Source organism: Thermobia domestica, chromosome 15, assembly GCF_964235325.1.
Source record: "Thermobia domestica chromosome 15, izTheDome1.hap1.1, whole genome shotgun sequence".
In the NCBI taxonomy this organism is placed as follows: Eukaryota; Metazoa; Arthropoda; class Insecta; order Zygentoma; family Lepismatidae; genus Thermobia; species Thermobia domestica.
The window spans coordinates 89,454,021-89,476,311 of record NC_137468.1 but is presented as its reverse complement, the minus strand read 5'-3'; the positions used below and the strand labels follow the sequence as shown (position 1 = coordinate 89,476,311).

General features: G+C 33.3%; 1 protein-coding gene across 1 annotated transcript in view; it reads right to left on the bottom strand.

The window, feature by feature from the left end:
• Positions 1-22,291, bottom strand: part of LOC145671878 (beta-galactosidase-like) — a 96,405-nt gene that overhangs the window by 10,269 nt on the left and 63,845 nt on the right. Inside the window, exons 7-10 of the mRNA XM_081741106.1 lie at positions 17,214-17,435; positions 10,335-10,447; positions 7,961-8,227; positions 1,015-1,152 (exon numbers count right to left, since the gene is read on the bottom strand). Of these exons, the coding sequence (XP_081597232.1) occupies positions 1,015-1,152; positions 7,961-8,227; positions 10,335-10,447; positions 17,214-17,435 (740 nt within the window). The remainder of the gene's footprint in view (positions 1-1,014; positions 1,153-7,960; positions 8,228-10,334; positions 10,448-17,213; positions 17,436-22,291) is intronic.

Here is a 22,291-nt window from a genome sequence, read left to right as displayed (position 1 = left end):
GTGTGAGATTGTGATCGTACATCCTGGAATTCCAACATTAAGTAATGTTATTATTTCATTGCATACATTTGGCGAGAGGACATTTTATCTTTCCACAAAATAAATTCTTTAACTAATCTTGTACACACAAGATATTTATTGCATGAGATTAAGCACATTTAACTGTTGAACAAAGAGCAGAACAGATTCAATTCATAAGAAACCTAGGGCTACTGTTCCGAATTCAATGTCAGAGAAAGTCAGGTAGTACAATAAATTAACTCCAGAACATCAACTCGACACCAGATTCAGACCTGACAAGTGGACTCTTATAGTCAAAAACAATTCTCAGTTTAGAAGTTTCAAAGACTGTACCGAATCTTTGGGGTTCTCATTTCAAGTGTGAGGGTGAACATTGATTCTATATTGTAGATGTGAATAGTATCTATTCTACAAACTCAAACAACAAATATACTACAAAAGAGCCTAAATCTTAATCCAGAAACAAGAAAGGAACTAAATATATATTTCTTCCCTTCCAGCTGACGTAGTGGCTAACTTGTGCATCTTTGGTGCATGTGGTCCCAGGTTCAATTTTTGGTAGGATGATATTAAAAGTTTAAACACATTTTGTGGACTTCAGGTCTACTCTCATACAAGCTATGGTGTTGAAAAGGGATGCTAGACTTTAACAAACAAAAAAAAAATAAAATAAAATAAAATAAAAATAAAAAATAAAAAATAAAAAATAAAAAAAATAAAAGATAAATAAATTATGTTGAAAATTACATCAGAACGATATGCCATATCATTTTTGAAGTTTTATATTCAATTTGTTGTCAAGGAGAACTTAACATTCGTTTTATTTCTCGCAGGATACATAAAGTTTAAATTTTGTTTAGAAGTATCAAAAACTATGCAGTTCTTGAGTTAACTGTCTAATCGTTTATTTGCTTTGAATGGTTTGTTCTACTTCTCCGCTACAACTGCATAACTTTAAATGACTATTGCGAAAGTATATGAAAGAAAACTTACCTTAAACTCATTATCTATATTGTTTCCATAATTAAGGCGGCCTTGATTTTCCACAAGAATTTGTAGTTTCTGGCCTTGAGTTGCGAAAATGGGAAGAGAATAAATTTGCCTGGTGCGACTTAATGTACCTACAAATTGCTGAAATAGCAACATGTTAAAATTCATGAGCAATTACCAGTTAACGGTGAACAATATACTAAATAAACAATAATGAAAGACACATTGTGTGGGCAACTAATATGAAAAATATTTTATATGTACAGGGTGTCCAGAAATTATTTTTACAATTTCGAACGTTAATTGCTTTGTAATGAGAAAATCTTTTTATATTGTGTTTCTTGCGGTGAATTGGCAACTCATAAAGTTTTTCAATCTGTTTTATCGTTTTAGGTTAGCCACTTGTAAGTAAGCATCTGGATTCCACAGGAGAAACACAGTGTATGACATGGTTCATAGAGACCAAATCGGACACACAATTCCACCGGAACTTCCGTACATAATTTCACAGGGAGCCACCATCCCGATTCACCATCCGTGCATGACACACCAGCTTCGTGACAACACGTTCTGTGTTGCATAAGAAAGGAGCAGGACAACCCAGCACAATTGATAAACGAGTTGAGCAGGTACGTACAGCATTCGTGGGCAGTCCGAAAAAATCAATCCGTTCGGACGCTAGACAACTGCGAATACCCAAGTCAACCGTGCACAAGGTGCTTCACAAACGGCTACGTCTCTATGTGTATAAGGTACAGATATTGCAGGAATTGTTACCAACAGACAAACCAAAACAGGCTGTTTGCAACAGACATGCTATAACTTATCGATGAAGATGCAGGGTTTTTGAAACAGGTCTCATTATTAGCTGCACGCTTATCTTTTAGAATAATGATGGCAAGACGATTAATGTGTTATTCTTCCGTTCATATACACTCAAAATAAAATAAACTTCTTTTTTCCATATCTTTAGCCAACGTACTACTTGGTATGTGTATGAGGTAAACTAGATCAAATGAATTGGGTTGAATGAAAAATTCAACAGAAAGTGTTGAGAAAATTACAGGAAAAATCAGCATTATTTGAAATAATTAAGGAGAGAAATGGAAATGGCTTTAGAAGACCTTATATTCTGAGGAACATGGTAGAAGATATGGCAGAAGAAACGAAGAAGAGTAAAATAAAATTACAGTTGATGAATCTTATCGAGAGATGAATAATTCACAAACCAAGAGTACGAGGCTAGCCCAAAGCCGTGGTGCAAGAAAACTTTTCAACTTGATGCGAGTGATCTTCTGTCAACGATGGCAGAAATATTTATTATCATTAATGTTAAATTTTTATTTCAAGTAGTTTCTTATTAGTAGGCTACCTCTATCAGAAAATTTTAATTTTCTCGCTTATGGGGAAGATAATTATTTGTATTCATATTGGGTAAGTGGGTTTTTGAAAAGAAATTGAAATGTTCTTTTATTTTTGTGTAAGTGTATTCATATATTAAAAGCTAATAATAGTAATAATAACATGTCGTGCTTCATCGAAGTTTACACTCGGAATATTGGGAAGAAGAAAAAACACTTCAAGAATGATGATTTATAGTGACATGGAGGATATGATTTATCGCGTACAAAACCGGTGTTCATCAAGGTTCTGACGAACTTAAGTGGGGAAACAACAGTTAGAAAACGTAATACAAACTACATAGTGATTATTCTATAGTAATAGAATCTCGTTATCCACACAATGAAACCGATATTGTGAAATATAGTAAGTGATCATTCACTAGATTGTACTAACATGCTGTGATAGTTATTGAACTGACTTACAAGTGAAAAGTTTGTCGTGGCTTTCCATCAAATCTATTCTCTTCTCTGCTCCATATAGATACTAAGCGTATTGATGATCCGGATGTTTTGAAAGGAAACTGTTTCATCTGGATAATCGGTGGGATGAACTGCTTGAAAACACGTTTTTTACCATATTTTGAATCCTGTGGTCCTTTATAGAAGTATAGAATAAGGAAAATTATCATCGTCTATTCACAAAGTTATGGTTTATACCTGAAAATTTTGAAATCAAAAGCCAGCTCTCACAGGGTTACTGGCTGAAATTGTAAGGACCGGATACTGTTAAAATTTTTATTTACATGTAGTAATTCAACTTTCCCTATCGGTTTGTGAATTATTATAGTCTAACAGGGCATACATATGTTTGAGCAGTCTCGTGGAAGAACATATTTAGGGGGTTGATATTACATAAAAATCCGGACTCTAGGCATCACACTCATATTTTTCAGAATTCAAGAAAAATCGAAGACGTCTCACATCACACAGGGACGGCAAATGATATCTATTTGAAAAAAGGAAATGATTAATACATTTCTCATTGTTTGCCAGTTCATGGTCTGCAAAAGCAGCGTTTGCAAAGTTAAAGATATGTGCGTACGCACGAGTGTTCCTCTCTCTCTCACTACTCTTGAATCTTATCCAAATAATATTCAGGAAATATAAAGAGCAAAGTTTCTTCAGACTCGATTTGTCTATCTATTGACTTAAGTACATCCTCTAATATTGATTTAATAAATAGGCTATTTTCTTTTTTTTTTTTTTCAAAATAGGCGATCACTGTCAATGTACAAGTTTGAGTAAAATAAGAAAAAGACGCCTTTCTTTAATCTGACGTTGTTTTGAAAATATTTCCGTTTTCTGTATATGATCAAAATTTTGGAACGTTTCCACAGCAGGAAAGGTTAATGACAAACACGTTTTCAATGTTTGTGTTCAATATTATTTTAAAATAAAGAAATTAGAAGCAAAAAGCTTTAATTTGGCCGAAAATACAATTACCAACATTGTTGAAAAGGGTATTTTTCTAGACCGGGAGGAATTCTGTAGTTCAACGTAGAACTGAGACCTCTACGTCACTGAAAGTGAGAACAATGTGGATTAATATCCACAAACAAAATATTTAATCAAATATTTCTAACACTTCTTATACCCATAAGAAATGTAGATATAACATGCAGACTCCATATAAATAAAGAAAAACAGTGGAAATTATCTATCAAAAGAGACGAATTGGAACACGATCATAATGAAAATCATGTCATGTAGTAGAACAATCCTATAACATATAAGAAGTCGGTAGTGCCCTCCCTGCTGATCTCGTTGCTAGCACGTCCACCTTTGGTGCACGGGGTCCAGGGTTCTATACCCGGTGGGAGAGATTTTGGAATTTTAACTGTCCTAGATATGTATGTGTTCGTGTCCCTGTCGCATTTGAAAAGGTTAAAGAAACCTTAAAGCAACACTAGTGATGCCACGAGACAAGATATTTTTCTCGTGTATCGTCTCGAGACGAAAGGCATATAATGTTGAATACGAGACGCCGTGGCGTTTGGATCGGCTACAATCTCGTCTCGTGTCGTGTCGTGGCAGCACTATTAAATTAGGTAACTTTGCCTTAGGAAAACTGTAAGTATCACTGTATCAGTAACCATCGAAAACATTTAATTTAATGAACAAGTGGTTAACTCCTGAAGTATATTGTATTTCAAACACGTTGAATGTAGTTATTCACTAACAATTACATAAATATTGCTTTAAAGTGGAAATAGGAGTATTTTCAACGAACTTAAAAAGTTCGTTACTGAATTCTCTCTCTCTCTCTCTCTCTCTCTCTCTCTCTCTGTGTGTGTGTGTGTTTCTGTTATTTCCGTATTTTTCAATTTTCAGCCCGGACGAAGTGATGGAGTTTTTTGAGTGACTCTTACCATTTTCGAGATATTGACCCAAAAATTCCGATTTCGGGAGATATAAGGGAACCGCAAGTCATATGTCGAGAACCGTAAGTCATAGAAAGATAATATTGGTATTCATCAATATCTATGGGGATGATGAACAGTTTGGTACCGAATAGTAACCGATATCCATTGCTTATATCTGCATTTTCAGTATATGTATATACAGTGCATTTCAAAACAACACTGGCAACGTTTGGGAGGCGATTCCTGACACCAAGATAAGACGAAAAGTATAGACCAACCTGGGTGCACAAATGCTTAATTTCGGAGTTATAGGCTGCCGAAAACATGAGAAATTGGACTTTGAAGGTCCATGACTCCAAAAGTATGGGACTTACCGTAGTCGGGTCAAGACTTCACTCAGGAACTAGTACGTGTTCTATCCAAATATCCATGTTTCAGAATGCTGCGGTATTTCCACAATAATTTTTATAGAGCTAGTTGGAGAGTACTTCAAATTATAAGCAAGTAGCCGAACTCTCTTTATAAAAATGGTTTCATGAGTACCTTACTATTCTGAAACACGGATTTTTGGATAGGGTACATATTAGTTTTTAAGTGAAGTCTTGACCCGACTGCGGTAGGTCCCGTAGTTTTGGAGCTAGGGACCTTTAAAGTTCAATTTTTCATGTTTTCGGCAGCATTTGTGCACCCAGGTTGGTCTATACTTTTCGTCTTATCTTGATGTTAGGAATCACCTCCCAAGCGTTGTCGTTGTTGTTTTGAAACACCCTATATATATATATATATCGTCGTCGGCAATTCAAAACCTGCTATGTGCATTTTGCAGGAGAAGCGAAAAACAGTATCCTGGTTAGATTTTTCGCTTTATAAAAGTGATGTTATAAGTAATATTTGATGCTGCACGTAACTTGATACCTTCTCAAGTAAGTTGAGAAGATATCAAGTTACGTGCAGCATCAAATATTACTTATAACATCACTTTTATAAAGCGAAAAATCTAACCAGGATACTGTTTTTCGCTTCTCCTGAAAAATGCACATAGCAGGTTTTGAATTGCCGACGACGATATATATATATATATATATATATATATATATATATATATATAGTGATAAAAGTGACAGCTGCATATACCAAATTCAATAGACCCCCTAATATACAGGTTCCAAATATGTAAGTGTATTATCTATGAATTTAATTTAAAATTTCATATACATTTCGAAAAAAAAATCTTTTTGGTTTGGCAATGCTCTTCGATTATTCTCAACTGTTTTTTTTTTTAATTCTATGAGTGCCAGCAGCAAAAGATATGAAATTTAGTATATAGTTTATATGAAGAAATTAACAAATATGATTCTAATCAATAAAATGATGTTCCTAAGAGCGTAAAGAAATTAAATTGTTTTAAAAATAACGGTGATTGCCCACATTCTGCTTCAGTCAAATGTATTAGTGATATTCACATTAAGCAATGGAAAGTGCTGTTTCCAAAGATTTGTTTGGTTCAAGACTGAGCTGATTTTGTGTTTGTCGATGAATATTTCGTAAATCGTAGAAAACTGAGCCATTACATAAAGAAAACGAAAAGTTTCCACTTTGATGGGGACTGGAACCTACATCCGTGAGATAACAAGCGATACCCCTCCGCTATTCTGTTCACCTACCAACACATCACACAAACTGTGAAGTATTGGACAGTTCTTTTTTCTTGTTGTGTGAAATCATTCGAAAATTCATTTAGAAAGCATGAAATATATGCAAAGATAAACATCTTTTGACCTAAAGTCTGGTATGCAATAAAAATATAATTAGTTATGTTGATTCATGAACAAATCGGAAAACAGGAGATGATTCAATAAGGTACTCCCTTGATTTTATCGCTACTTTAGTCAGTTTGTAATGGCAATATTATAACCATGGGACGTCAAACTTGTGTTGAGTTCCTCAAGGTTTAAAGTTCTTAACATATTTGAGATTCAATCGAGAATTGAATTTAAAATGGAAATTTCAAAGTGAAGTGTGCCTATTTGTTCAATACGGTTGTGTTTCAGCATATAATGAAAAATATTTTTGCTAACTTCCAATACTTTGCACTTCATTGCGGTTTATTTTAAACCATTGATTAATTTATTACGGAATTGTTCATAATGTTTGTCATATTATCTTTGACATATTCCAGTATAAATGTTTTTTTTTTTATTTATTTTTGTAACGAAATGTATGATATTTTCAATTATGCTCTCTGTTTTGTTTAGAACTGAAGATGAGTGTTTAATTTCTAAAGAAAAGAATATTTCAGTTATATTTAGCTCCAGAAATAAGGATGATGGAAGCGAATGTAATGACTGGCCGAAAGTAATTGAGATCCATCTCGTTTACCATAATTTAGTTTTCAGCTATAAAACTATTCTTAGTTTTTATTAATAGAAAAATCAAGAATGATCTTTGTATTTGTAAAACTCTACTTCATCATCTATACTTGACAAAGAAAGAAAACAGAATGTCGAATTACATCTAAAATTGTAACCATTTTTTTTCTCTTTGGTATTCTCCTACTTGATTGATCAATGAAAAAAAGAAGTAATGCGCGACTAAGAACTTAACAACGGTCGTATGTGTAGGAGTCCTGTACGGATCCAATGTGTCACGTTAACAACATGCAGTAAATCTCATGTATTTTCTAAATATGTGGCTAATATCTGCAAGTTTCAAGTTGTGGAAAAATGTAGTTTCATTTTCTTCTTTTTATTAAGTTGTATGATATTTCTATATTACCTTGTGTGAACTGCAAAGAAAACAAATAATGCATTCATCGATTCTGTGGGATTGTGTCTTTAAAACTTTTAAAACATTTAATGAAATCACAAGGTGGTAGCAAGGTAAGCGTACTAATTTCATTCTCATAGTAAGGGCCAAAAGATACTTTCCTGCGAAAAATTTTCATTTTCTTTTCTAATAGATAATACATCATAACGACTAGCTACATTCTTTTTTTATGGATAGTTAACAGAAAAAAACACACATTTTAAATTTTTATCTAAGGGCCAGATGAAATACACTTGTTGGCCATATTTGATGGCTGTCAAATTTGGCCATCACTGCACTATTTTTTTAAGTAATAAGAAATGCATTAATTATTTCATGAAAAATCTTGAACGAGTTCAATAAATCTAAACGACTTACCTGATCAATGTACACGTATCCTCTGTCTCTAACATCATCCACTACAAGCAATGCTGGATCTGTTAACTGATCGGTGATAGTCGTTTCGTAAAGAACGAATCCATAAGACTGGTTAAGTTGTTCGAACGACAGTGGATAATCTGAGCTGACTTCTTCAGATAGAGTATTCAGAGCGTCGAACACTGATCCTGCATAAATAAGCTGTACTGGACCATACTGACCCTTCTCACGTACTTTGATCGTTTCGTTGATTTCTACTGGCAGATACTTAAAAAGAAATGTCATATTAGTGTTTAGAATACATTTTACACTCAGCAAAAGAAGTGAATGCATGGTCAGAAAATTCAGAGGGAATAAGTGAATTGAAGCAGTTTCCCTTGGTGTAGAAAGAACTAATTTTCTGTGAATTATAAGAACTGAGACTTACATTAGGCCATGCTTTTAAGATAATTGACAAAAAGCATGTTAGGGAGGTATGCTCTTCTGCTAGTGACTGTATGTTTAATATTTTCTATAACGCATGCTACGTTTATACATAAGAATTTTTAAGAAAAAATAATTGGAACTGAATCTATGAATATCTTTCTCATTCTATGAAAATTATTTTTAAAAAATTTTAATTGCAAATTTATTATTAACATGAAGTTATTATAAATTTATATACTATCATATAAATAATGAAAATCACACCTTCAATACGAAATATATCTCAAAACGAATATATAGAAAGTAAGTCCGATACGGGTGAGGCGAACCAAGGCCATAATTCGTAAACTATTCACCAGAGTGCAGCGTGAATTTGTGTGTTTTCCTGACACAGAAGTCCACACATTTCTTCAGTAGACGAGATTATTTTAATTAGGTAGGTCAAAACTTTTTAATCACATTTCATTGAAACGAATATTCACTGTTCTTGATGCACCGCTCTTCGGTTTTGCGTTTTACTAACGCATTTCATCATAAGAGAGTTTGTTAATGAAAACAATGAAGTTTCCCGCATTCAAAACATGACAACAGTTAAACTACCCTTCTTAATTCTCCTTCTTAGGATAGATAAACCTCTACATTTGAGGGAGAGATGGACCACATAGGAAATATGAGGATTTTTGAGATTTGTGTGGCAAAGTTTTAAAATATACAAACCAAGATGCAATGTATGGTGTAATGTAATTACTGATATTCATTTTTCTATTTAAGACATGAAACTTATGTATTCTTGCTATTTGCAAATGTTTTTTTCCTACAGTTCATTTTTAGGTTTTCTATATTTTTATCTTAGCTTAATCAATATTAGATTATATTAGGTCAATATTAGATTTCAGTAAAAACTTGATAGTTGTATAATATCTACTTTATTAATATAAAGTATTTAAAGACAAAACTGCATCAAATTATTTATTTATTCTTTATTGTTTAGGTTCTGCATATTGTCCACCACTCCCATGGTGCATGATTCATCGAATTCGTAGTACTATGGAATAGATGGACCAGTCAGCCATTTTCTTCAAGTTTAAATTTTGCGTAGAAATATATTTTGTTTGATCCTAAAATCCTTTCGTTATAGTTACACAAAGACCTTTCTTGGATTTCGTCCAGAAAACATGCTCTACATGCACGATTATTCGAGTTAATGGAGGCAGAAGAAAAGTAGCCCATCCCTACCGGACTTACTATATATATATATATATATATATATATATATATATATAATATAAACCTCTACATACAGGATGGATCATTTTATCTCGACACGTCCATACAACTTTTAAACTAATAGTTGAAAGTCAATACCATTTTCTTTCATGCAAATATCGACAGAATTCATTGTTTGACATACTCTGCTTTGTCACCAGATCAACAGTGTTGCAAGCGGAACATAAATGTATATATATGTTTTTTCAAATAGCACTACGTCAGATATTTCAAAGGTGAATGTTAAACTAAAACTTACAATACCATATTTTGTTTCCAGTGTTGAAGCTGAAAATACTGTAGTACAATACGACAAATAATCAAAACGCTCAAGTTTTGGTGACCTATACAACATTAATGATGCAAATGAAGCACATGTGACAATGCGTATTAAGAGTACCTTAACGTTGAATACTATGATCATCATAGGACATATATCTTACAAGCAGGAACAAAGTTAGAAGAGATTGAAAAAGTTTAGTCTTTTGCAGCAATTTGATATCTCAAAACCTTCCGCAGATATGATATTGATAAAGTTTGCAACACTGCATATATGACCGCATATTTGTGCTTGAATAAAGTAAGTTAAAGTTGAGTAAATGAAAATTTTCAATCAAGCATAAAGTAGTACATATAAAATAAAGCATTCTGAACATACTTAGCTAAGGAAATCATGTCTGACCTTTGCAATGGTGTTTCTGATGGCATAGTACTTCTCAGTGGGATCTCCAGCTTCTGTTAGAGGAGCATTATAATCGTAGGATGTTGGCTGAGGTTTGTATCTATCGTTAGCTCCTAAAATGATCCGAAATGGAAATTGTCATTATAGATAGGAGAAACCAAAATAAAATATTTATAATTTGAACTTACAGATAATAAAGTTAAAACTAAATATAGTGTTAATCTCTATATATAAAACAAGAAGTCCTGAGTGACTGACTGATCAACGCCCATGCAAAACCACTTAACTGGAAATTTGAGATTTCGACAGTGCTATTTTCTTTTATCGATGATTGTAGATGAGGATAGAAAGTAGTATGCTACCTGATTTATCTCAGGATAGAAAGTGGTAGTAATTGTGTAGTATTCTAAAACAATTCTTTCATATACTACTTTTTTTTTTTGAAATTTGAAATATTTTATTACCATAAAAATGAAGAGAAGTACAATATTTGATGTTTACAATAATATGATTACAAATTCCACACATTCTGTATTACTCTTTTTTTTCTTTAAGCATTGGAATTAATAAATTACTCTCTTTCAACAATTAGATAAGCAGTAAAGTTTTTTTTTTAAAAAAAGAAAATAAGTTTATATTTATATTAAAGAAGAGACATCTCATCAAGTACCTTTCTAAGTGGTAAAGTGCCAAGAACTGACAACACGTTACGATGCTGGATGGAAATAGCTATGCGCTGTATTAGGATAAGTGTAGAACTAACTTCGCCGGAAACGCAAGAACTGCATCTTCGTACCTTCGTAATAAAATAGAGGCTTCTTGAATCACAAATGTCATTAGTGTCGATACCATCTGAAGTGAAACTATAACTATTTCTATGACGCTACCACTTACCTCTACTTTATAGGATGGTGCTTCTGACTGAATAAAGCGCAGTCGTTACGACTTGCCACACTTCATTCGTTCATATTCCCTTATTAACTACGGTACTCTTGTATTGCTGAGTCACAGCCCTCTGACGTGAGAAATGTACTGTCAGTACTTTTTATCCATTAGGAAATAGCAGCTCCCTACGAGAACATTAACTCGTGCCGACTTGATATGACGACAAATTCATGAAATATAATGTAGAATGTCCAACCATGATTACGGAGAAACTAAAAGAGACAGAGAAATGAATCTTTGCCCGAAAGAACTAGAGAAAGAGCAACATCTGCCCGTGTATTGACAAACATCACCGGATGAACAGTGTTGCCAACCCAAGAGAGAGTTGTGTTTTTGTAAATCGAATGACTTAAAATTTTGACGCAACTCTTCTTGCATTGTTCATGCTGACCTCTGTCCTCGTTTATTTTATTGTTATGCTGTTGTGCTCATGCTATGGAAGTTTGATCCTGATTCCTTCATTTGTCTTCCTTTTGTTGCAAATAGATCATGGCCGCTGCATTGGAAGTTTGCACCAAAAAGGAACAACGAGCAGTGAACAGAGGCCACAATCCATCACACACTTTCGGCACAATACGGCGACATGTCTTGCCGCAACGAAGTGTCTACGAATGGATTGAAAAATTCAAAAATGGTCGCACAAGTGTTACGCACGAGGAAGGAGCTGGACAACCATCTACGCCCACAAATGACGGCAACATTGAATTTTAACTGGTTCTGTTAGACAGACGAGAGACAATTGATGAAGTGCAAATCGTTCGGAAATTAGTCATGATTCCTGATACACCTTCCAACCACAAAAGCCGGATCACTACTCGTTGTTTCTCTTTGATGCAAACTTCTTATGGAGCGGCCATGATCTATCTGCAACAAGAGGAAGACAAATTGAGGAATTAGGATCACACTTTCATAGCATGACCACAACAGCATAACAATAAAATAAACGAGGACAGAGTCAACACGAACAATGTAAGAAAAGTTATGTCAAAATTGCGGATAATTTTTGACTTACCCTCGTAATTATGTATTTCTGCTATTACTTTTTCGCGGCTGTTAAACACATTATATATTTCGCAAAAATGAAAATTGGCAACTTGAACATTATTCACTATTATTGAATGCTCTTTTAACAAAATTTTACACCAATTACGAGAGCCTGACGGTAAACAATTTTCTTCTCAGACTTTAAAATTTGTCTACTTTAAAGAGAATATATGGAGATTTAAATTTCTAGAAACGATATAAATAAATTAAAAATTTGGTATTCTGTACCTCATTATAAATACATTAATCTTTAACGTATATGTACCAAAATAAAAATAGCAGTACTAAAATGAACACTATTTACTAGTATTAAATAAATAAAAGAAAAGTTACGGGCCATCGCTTTAAAGTTTCTCTCTCCAATTCCTTAAGTTAAATCATGTTACGCTTTAGTTATTAATGACATATTTTATGTGAAATAAGGTACTGGAAACCATATATGGGCTCTGTAACCAATATGGATACCTTTCAGCATTCCACAGTGGATGCTTGAAATGGTTTGAGTAATGTAGAAATTTTCATGGTGTTCAATACTGACGGAAAATTAAGTTGACTCTGAACTGGGAACATTGTGACGAAAGCAGGAGCGAGTAATGTGTTGTGTTGAGAGCGCCTGTGAGGTCCCTCTAATATTTGGTAAGAGCAATTAAATCTATAGTTACTAATTAAAGAGATTTTACATAGCAATGTATCTTAAATTGTATAAACTTCCTAGATTAAAATAGAAATCCCATATTTCATGGGATTTTGTTAGGTGTTGCTGTAGAAGCCATTTTTTAAATTACGCAATAGGAATTAATATGGGCACCTGTCATGGCAATGTGCTTCACAGTGTCCGCTTTAGTTCCGCAGTGCCCATACCGTAGAACATCTTCAGACTTCTCCGCGTCTGCCACGAAGTTTGTCGACAAACTATTAGATTAAGGATTACTTCTCCCCATGACTTTGTCATTGTGATTTATTATTTTTATATTAGAAATTTCGACTAAAAAATTAATGTTTAAAGAAAATCAATGTTCTGCTTTTACAGTGTTAGTAACTAGTCATGCCCATAATGTAACTCATAACATGCTTATAACACTGTTATTGTGCTTCTGAAACTGTTTGATCACTTCAATGTTAGTGTTTCTCTTGTTACAATAATTTTTCACTTACTAGCTGAATCTTATTGTCACTGATGTAAATTGTGCCCATATCAGATGACCCTGTTCCCAATATGGACACGTTGCAAGGGTCAAGTTTCGAATTTTTCCTTCTTAAATGTGTCAATATTTATAATAAATAAGTCCTTTATTAGATACAGGAAGGTTCAAGGAATATTATAAGCTAATTTTGAGACTGATAGCTGAATCTGTTTTTCTCACACGGACCCAAAATGTCTTAAGATACCCATATATGGTTCCAGTACCTTACCAACAAAATTACAAATCATTATGTGGTAACTCTGTCCGAAGATAACTCACCTCCAAAAATAGAACTACCTCTTTCATAACTACCAGTTTTCCATAAGAAATACATATGCCATATATTAGTGAATTCTTTTTAAAAAATATGAACAAAATTTCATGCTTGTATGGGAAAAATTATCTATAAAAAAAATTAAACTACACCTTGTAGATATTTTCATGGAAGTGCTTTACACAATATTATAGGATTATTAATGGAATATTTACGTTATATTAACAAAGTCACCTGGGTAGCTTTTGAAAAAAATGTCTCGAAAGAAACGGGTAAAGAGTAAACTACCCTTTGTGTACTTTTAAAGGACGAATACGTTATGCCATATTATCAGGTTATTAATGAAATATTCATTTATGCAATATGAGCAAACTCGTCTGTGTTGTCTTTGGAGAAAATCATCCAAAATTAACTTACTGGACGAGTAAATAACCCTTCGTAATGTTGTCCTAGAAAAATGACTTATATCACCGTATCGAGTTGTTAATTAAATATTTGCATATAGAATATACACAAAATCGTTATAGCCGTATTTTTTATTTGACAAAATTGCACTTTTTAAATAAAAAATCACTCTTCAGTAACGTCTCCTATTTTTGGGAGTATGAAGAAAATTCGAAACGCCCTAAAGAGAACCTTATAGAAATATTAAGTTTAAAATTTGGTAGGCCTACGCGTACGTTGGAAAAGGTATGTTCTTAAGATGAGTGAATATGTTATCACCGAAAGAACAGCGAACTGACGCATAGGTATTTGGAAATCACTTTTTTATTTTCTTTTTTCCTTCTTTTTGGTTCGTAGGTACCATAAAACGTGTAAATCTGCTAAAAGCGAAGCATGAAAATGGTAAATCCGTTAAAATCTTGATTCATTTTTTTTCCAGGATCACCATACACCACGTTGCCAAAAACTCCGGACGGTGAAGACGAAAGTTATGGTAAAGACGAAATGTAATGTAAATCAGGAGAATCCCCGCATCCGATGACGTAGCTTCAACTTGAAAAACGTTTCGTGATATTTTCCTCATTGATGAAAGTCTCTATAACATTTTTTTTTTAGTTTAACAAGGAAAACTCGAGTACGTCATTAAGACAATCACACAAGCATTAGTATCTTGTTTATATTTTTCCAAGAAACGATTTTAAGTAGATATTAGTTAAGGTGGAAGATTAAGTGGCGCGATGGGTGAGTGGTTAGCACATTGAACTTCTATTCGGTAGACCCGGGTTCGAATCCCGACCAGGCGGAAACTTCATCAAGTGTTTCTGTTTCAATTTCAATGCATACTCATTGTGACAAGCAAGACCTTCTCTCCTCCAGAAAGAAAAAGATGCTGGAATGAGGAGAATTGGAGAAGGGCTGTCAATGGAGGCAGTGATTTACAAACTTATTTCCAGCAGTTGTTCTAGATTAGACATTTTCGTCCACTTTCAAGCATTTTCTGGTTCATGTGAGATCAGTGTTTTTATTTCTTTAAATATACAGTATATAATGAAATAATATATTATATACACAGCAATATTGATATTAACATATGATGTTCATTGGACAACACGCTCTGACCAGAGAGATTCATCTCAGAACAGAGAAATGTTTCGTGCGTCAACTACTCACAATTTTACTTGCATAAAGACCTGACTCAGCGGTACCAACTGCTGTCAGTGCCGCGAAAAGTAACGTGTAAGTTGGGTTGCACATGTCTAGGCGTTCTCACAACTTCAAATGACCTGGACACCAAGTAATGGAATTATAACAAACAGAGGTCCAGGTACTTATGTAAGTGGCTGTACAACCATATAATTGCGAATGCAAGAAATACTTATATTCCATTTCAGGTTTACGAGGTTGTCAATGAAGAAATCTTAGATTTTAAACATTGCTGGCAACCGTTTTACAAAGAAAACTCCAGGTAGAATTGTGGACAAAACAGTGAAGTTGCAAATAAGTAAATACAGACACTTTGTTTATAAAGCAGAATATCCAGGTTGTGTGGAAGCTCAAGAGTATATCAATAGACTAAGAACTGAACTGAACGAACGGTGACAGTAAAAGTGTTCGAAACCAAACATGTATGATAGTTTGGGTATGAAAAACAAAGATTAACATACAGCATTGCACTCAACATATGCATTTCATAGCTTTCTATCGTCAACTGCACATTCACATGCCATTGAAACAATTACAATTGAGTCTAACTCTAATTGATTGGAGAAAGGGAATATGTTTTCCATTTTTAAGCTTTTCTAACCCATTGCAGTGCTGCAATACAAGATTCTCCTTCTTGTCTTAGTGTTTGTTGGTTATTTTGCTACAAGTAATCAATTATACACTTTTTGAAACAAATACAAACAACGCCTCGGGATGGTTTCTTTCGCATCTTTTGAAAACAGGTCTGTTGCACTTATTCCCTTTTTCCAATAAGCGATTGAATTCAAGAAATCATTTTTATCAACATTTTTATGTACTTACGACTATATATTGAGAAATTTACCGAAGAATACAGTGTCTTCATTGGGGCTGCTGCCGTTTGCCATCGTTTTTACGAAAAGGGGCCACACACCAGAAAGCTGACTTTAATGACACAAAATATATCTTCTGAACGTGAGTTTGAATGTTTGTCATATTCTCTCAGATCTATCAGGGTTAAAAAAAAATATAATGCACTGACTTTTGTTCATTGTGATGTTATTATAGCGGTGAAAAGATTAAAACAATTCCTTTATCAAAACTGCCACAAATCTAGACCAACACCCACGCCCAATGTCTAGGATAATTGAAAATACCACTTAAAATTAACATTGCTTCTCAAATTGACTTCAATTCTTTTTCATGTAATGTCTTCTTGATTATTATGCTCTTTCACCCAATAAAACTAAAACTTCTATAATAGGCTAGCAGAATACCCGTTCTTCGTACGGAGAGAATACGGAGTTTCATCTTAGACATAAAGGGCTGAATTTGGATTTAAACGGCATCGGAAGAGTCACTGTTGTATAAATGAGTTGAAATATATAATATTCTGGCGTAGCGCCACTAGAAAAAACATAACTTTATATTTAGTTGGCAACATTGTTTGTTCGATGTTTCTGTTTAATATATACAAGGGTATTCCGCTCTTTATACTTGTTTCGTGCGAAGTTTCGCTTTTCTCCCTCTTTTGATTTCACAGTTACCACCACGGTTGGATATTAGAAATGGTGCATTTTGTATATGCTGTTATTAGCTATAAAGTTATTAGGTGGATATACATTCCATTACATCCGTAGTGAATTCTATTATATATATATATATATATATATATATATATATATATATATATATATATATATATATATATATATATATATATATATGAGATACATTTTCCTTTCTTTACAATTATTAGTGAAAGCTTGACAAATTATCACTTTTGGTTGAAATAAAAAGTTTTACCTGACATAAATCCGAAGTTTGTTCCTCCATGAAACATGAAAAGATTTACTGATGCACCAACCGCTAACATTTCATCCAATGTTTTGATAATTTCATCAGTCCCTATTATAGAATGTCCTTCTTCCCAATGATCCAACCAGCCAGTATAAAATTCAGAATTGACCAAAGGCCCTTGAGGTTCGTAGGTCCTTTGTGCAAGAAAAGCTTCTGTGACATTACCTCCTGGAAGTAAAGTATTCAATGTATTGATAATATTGAGCTATGTTTCTTAAATATAGGTCCTACCAATTGATGACAATTTCTTAAAGGTAGTTCAAATGCTGATGAAAAATCCCTACTCCCCTACCACTAAGTTCCCGCGCATTCTTGCAACTTCATAAAGTCGAATGAATACTTGTTTCTGATTATATGTCACAAAACATAATAAAATATTTCACAAATACCGTAGGATAGGGCGACTTCGTCGGATTGCGTAATATATTATTTTGGTGGCAATTACATAAATTAGGATCCCTGGATGTTAACTTAAATTTATTCAAAGAACGGAGCAAGTAACAATGTATTCATTATCAACTTTAAAGTATTGACACAAGCGATCGTTGTTTCGCGCATTATTTGATTACGTTATTATGAATCACGTGCCACGTGACTCCAAGGTGAAAACTAGTGTACGTTCTGTCTTTAATCAGGGCAATTACAAACCGGTGTAAATTACAAATTACAATTAAATATTCTGAGGTACCTTTCTGCAGGGAGATCGCTTTTTCTTCACAGACGTGAAATGGCAAAAGTTAAGTAATTTTTGTTTCCATGAAAGTGTTACTACTTTTTTATGGTAACAATTTTATTAATATTGACGTACACAATTTGCATGTAATATTTAAAAAAAAAATGGGATTCAAACCTTTTGACTTTTGACTTTGCCCATTCATACTTTTAATCATGTGATAGAAGTACCCTCACCTCATGGGATGACTCCGATCTATATACCTGGGTACAGTATATAACTTTTACTTCTAAATTTAGAATGTAACGATATGATCATTTGAAACGTAAGATGTTGATATGTTGATTTAGTTTCACTTATTAATTTCGATACATTTTTGATAGAAAGTTAATTTCTGATCCAGAAATAAAACTAAAATAAATAAGTAAAACTAAAAATAAAACTGGCTGAAATTACCTCGTTGTAAAGTATATCACTGGCGTCTCTGGCATGTAATATTTGGGGGGCATCAAAGAAAGTGATTTAAATGGTACTACCTAGCCCAACCTGTTTATTACCTTCGATTCCATTTGTTACCTTTCTGCTTAACTTCACGGACCCCCTGAGATATATCAAGAACTCTGTTATAATTGTTCCACAGCCTGAACATTATATTCCAAATAAATATAATTATTATTATTTAAATGATTTTCTGTATTTAGTAAATAAATTAAATTAGGATAAAAAATGAATATTTTGTACTTCAATATATTGGAGGGACGCATCCCCCTCGCCCTCCCGCCAGAGACGCCTGTGCAGTATAGTGATATGTATTGGTATTTGTTTCTTAGTTTATGTGGTATGTAGTATGCATGTGTGTGTATATATATAATTTAGTAGTTTGACCGCAATAATATGTCAGTGAGAGTATGATTTAGTTATTTACGGACAGTGTATTGTGGATTATTTATTATAGATCTCCTTTGGTCCCTCGTAGTAAGTGCATTGATTCATAATTAAAATTTATAGTTAATCCTGTACCGTATACTACTTATAGCTAGACGATAACGGAGTGCAAAGAATACTTAATCTTGCATAGGTTGTTTTTATACTACCAACACCATCTCTCGCTCGGTTAGGAATTATTCGCCGCTAGTGATTTGTTACTCCAATATTTAGTGAACTGATCAACTCGGAAATGACACCTCTTTTGCTATAAATAATGAATAAATATTGGTTCTGGCCCATAAGAATGGATTTCTAGATAATACATCGTAAATTAACTTTCCGGAAATGAACGATCATTTATATAGCCTAGTACTCAAAATATTAATAATATTAAACTTCGCGTTTCCACTTAACTCAAAGTTTGTTTATATGGCATATTTTTTGTCGCCATGCTGTGGTTACGAATCCTCTCTTTCCGTTGCTTTCTGTAAGCAATGGCATTGTTGACATTTTCTGATATATAGTAGCATGCTATTCAGAACACTGAATTTTCATTGCATAAAGAAATTCGTACAAGTTCATATAAAATCACAGGTGTTAGTTAATGTACTATAAGAATTTGCTGATTTTAATATAGATAGTAAGACTGCTCTGAAAAGTCTCGGGCGTATTGATGTAGTATAGAGTGTCTGAAAATAAATCGACGTTATAGAGAAATAAATAAACACATAAATGAATAACTAAGTAATAATAATATTGATATATATATGTGTATAGTAGAGAATATGAATTAATAATAGGACACCCATGTATAAATGTGCCCAGCGGTAAAGTTTGCTACGAGATATTGATTATATAAATATATAATGATAAATTTTTAGTGCGTTAATTATCACGTCAGAATTTTGTATGAGGGCAGTGTGTTACGTAAAAATGATTGATGATAGTTTTACTCCGTGGCTTGACATTCAATAATAAACATACCAGTTTACTGATCAACCGGCCTGACAATACTAATAATAGTCGTATAGCATATGGTTCCGGATATTTCCCGGTCAAAGAATAGAATAACCGTTTGCAGAACTGATACAATTTAAAATTGCTCGTTCAGTTTACTTTTGTGATACTACTCTGCAACTTTGAGTTTTTCAACGTCACTTGTCTAAGCTAAGTTCACTATTGTCCGAAGAGGTGACGAAGTAGATAGAATCGATCGAATAGTAGATCGAATAACATAGAAAAATCTATTACAGTAGACTCTCGTAATACCGTACCAGACCGTCTAAACCCCAATACCTATGAATTTTGACTTCTCTCACTTCTAGTATATAGTGTTTGAAATTAGTTGACGCCTCAAGGTTAGCGCTATTGCGTACTGGGAGCGACTAGCAAGATTTGGCAAACAACTTACTAGTACAAAATTTATTTTATTTAAAGTTTTTTTATTTAATTTTGGCAAATCCCTCTTAGATTTTTCTACTTATTGATTTTAGTCTAGTTTTTAATACTTTACTCGTAACTTTTCTCAGTTTCTGAGGGGTCGAATTTTTTTGTTTAGAAATCCTAAATTAAGAAATCACACTGACTTCCCGGTAGTGCCGCTGTCTCCAAGGTCTCAGCCGACTGGAATTGCTTGTAGGCTCTGAGATATTTATCTTAGGCTACATATTTAGTAGGCCAACCCTCTTTCGCAATATGAAAGTATATTTGGCTGTGGATTGTTGTATGTCTAAATTCGAACACTTATCTTTGTAGTTTTAATGTCCTAGCTTATTTCATTGGCGCCACTTTTCTTTCTCTTTTCTATCTATCCCTCTATTCTCTTTTTCAGGATTTTTTAAAATTTTTAACCTCCCCCCAGTTTTGAACTGACAAATACCAATCATTCAACATATATCATTTGAACTTGATTCACCAGCTCGGATGTAGCGAGACACCATTCGTAGATGTATTCGTTGATGTGGAAGGTCGAGGGAACGTTCTCCATCACATTTTTTGATCCACTGCGGTAGTGGACGTTGGTTCAGTATCTGATACAATTTTACTTTTTTTTTTTTTTACTATTCGTTCAGAATTCTCCGTTAGATTATCCGTCACTTTCTACTTTTGGTCAATTGATAATCACAAATGTAAAGGTTGTTGTAGTTGTATTGGGCCTAAATATAGTGTTAATATTTTAAAACCATATATATATATATATATATATATATATATATATATATATATATATATAGTGTTTACGTGCATGCCATGCGATTTCAATGTCTCCAGGTTTAAATAAAATATTTGAGAATATTAATTTTATCATTATGCACGGGTAATTAGTGGAATTTGTATATGTGCGATATGTCGAATTTTCTTATGTAAAGTGCTGCAACCTATATATGAAATGAAATGAAATCTTTAAGTTTAACGTCCCATGGTTATGCCGGTTAGGCTAAAGGAGACGGTGATAATGAGTTATATATATATATATATATATATATATATATATATATATATATATATATATATATATATATATATATATATATATATATATATATATATATATATATATATATTGAGATATGCATATGTATGGAATATGAATATAATAGTGAAATAAAATGTATAATGTTGAATTGAGTAGATAAATATCTGTAAAGGGTTTTAGTACTTACCCAGAACGGTTCTTGGTTGCCATAGTTACGAAATATCCGATAAAAATACGTAAAATGGAAATGTTGTAAAATACCGCCGCATGTTAGATACTCTCGTCAAACTTTGTTATGTAATTAAGTAATCTATGTAACAACTAACATCGTAAGTAATATACTAACTGCATATAGCATGGTATTTAGGCAGGTCATCGTAATCCTAATGTGTCTTTAAATCAACCATCATATTAGTAAACTATAATCCTTCTCTAGAACCACACTTCAATTTCCATCCCTACCATGCGAATACTCAAATTTCACCAGTGTTTCCATCTTAGTAGTTGTGTTTATAAATCAAGCGAAAGTCCTTCTGAACTCGGAGAATATATATAACGACCTCTATGGCCTATGGAACCCGGAGGTTCAATGCCGCGTTCACAAAAGCTCTCCACTGACTTGTATATATTGCAAACCTAATGATAAATGTGTGTAATTCGTAATACAAAGCGATATTTTTTGAGACAGTGAATGTGATAGTAAGCAAATGACAGAATACGTAACATAGTGTTCGTGATACGAAAGACGAGACTTTAATCTCTTAAACCCCCAGAAATGGGATAAGTGTATTGATGAATATTTTTACAAATCGAATATGTGTTGATTATGATTAACGCAAATACATTCTCATGTGTGAATATGAAAAATGCAAAGAGTGAAACGTGTGGACACCACAAAGGGTGCTTCGACGATATGCATAATAGTATAGCTAATCTGAAAGTATGAGA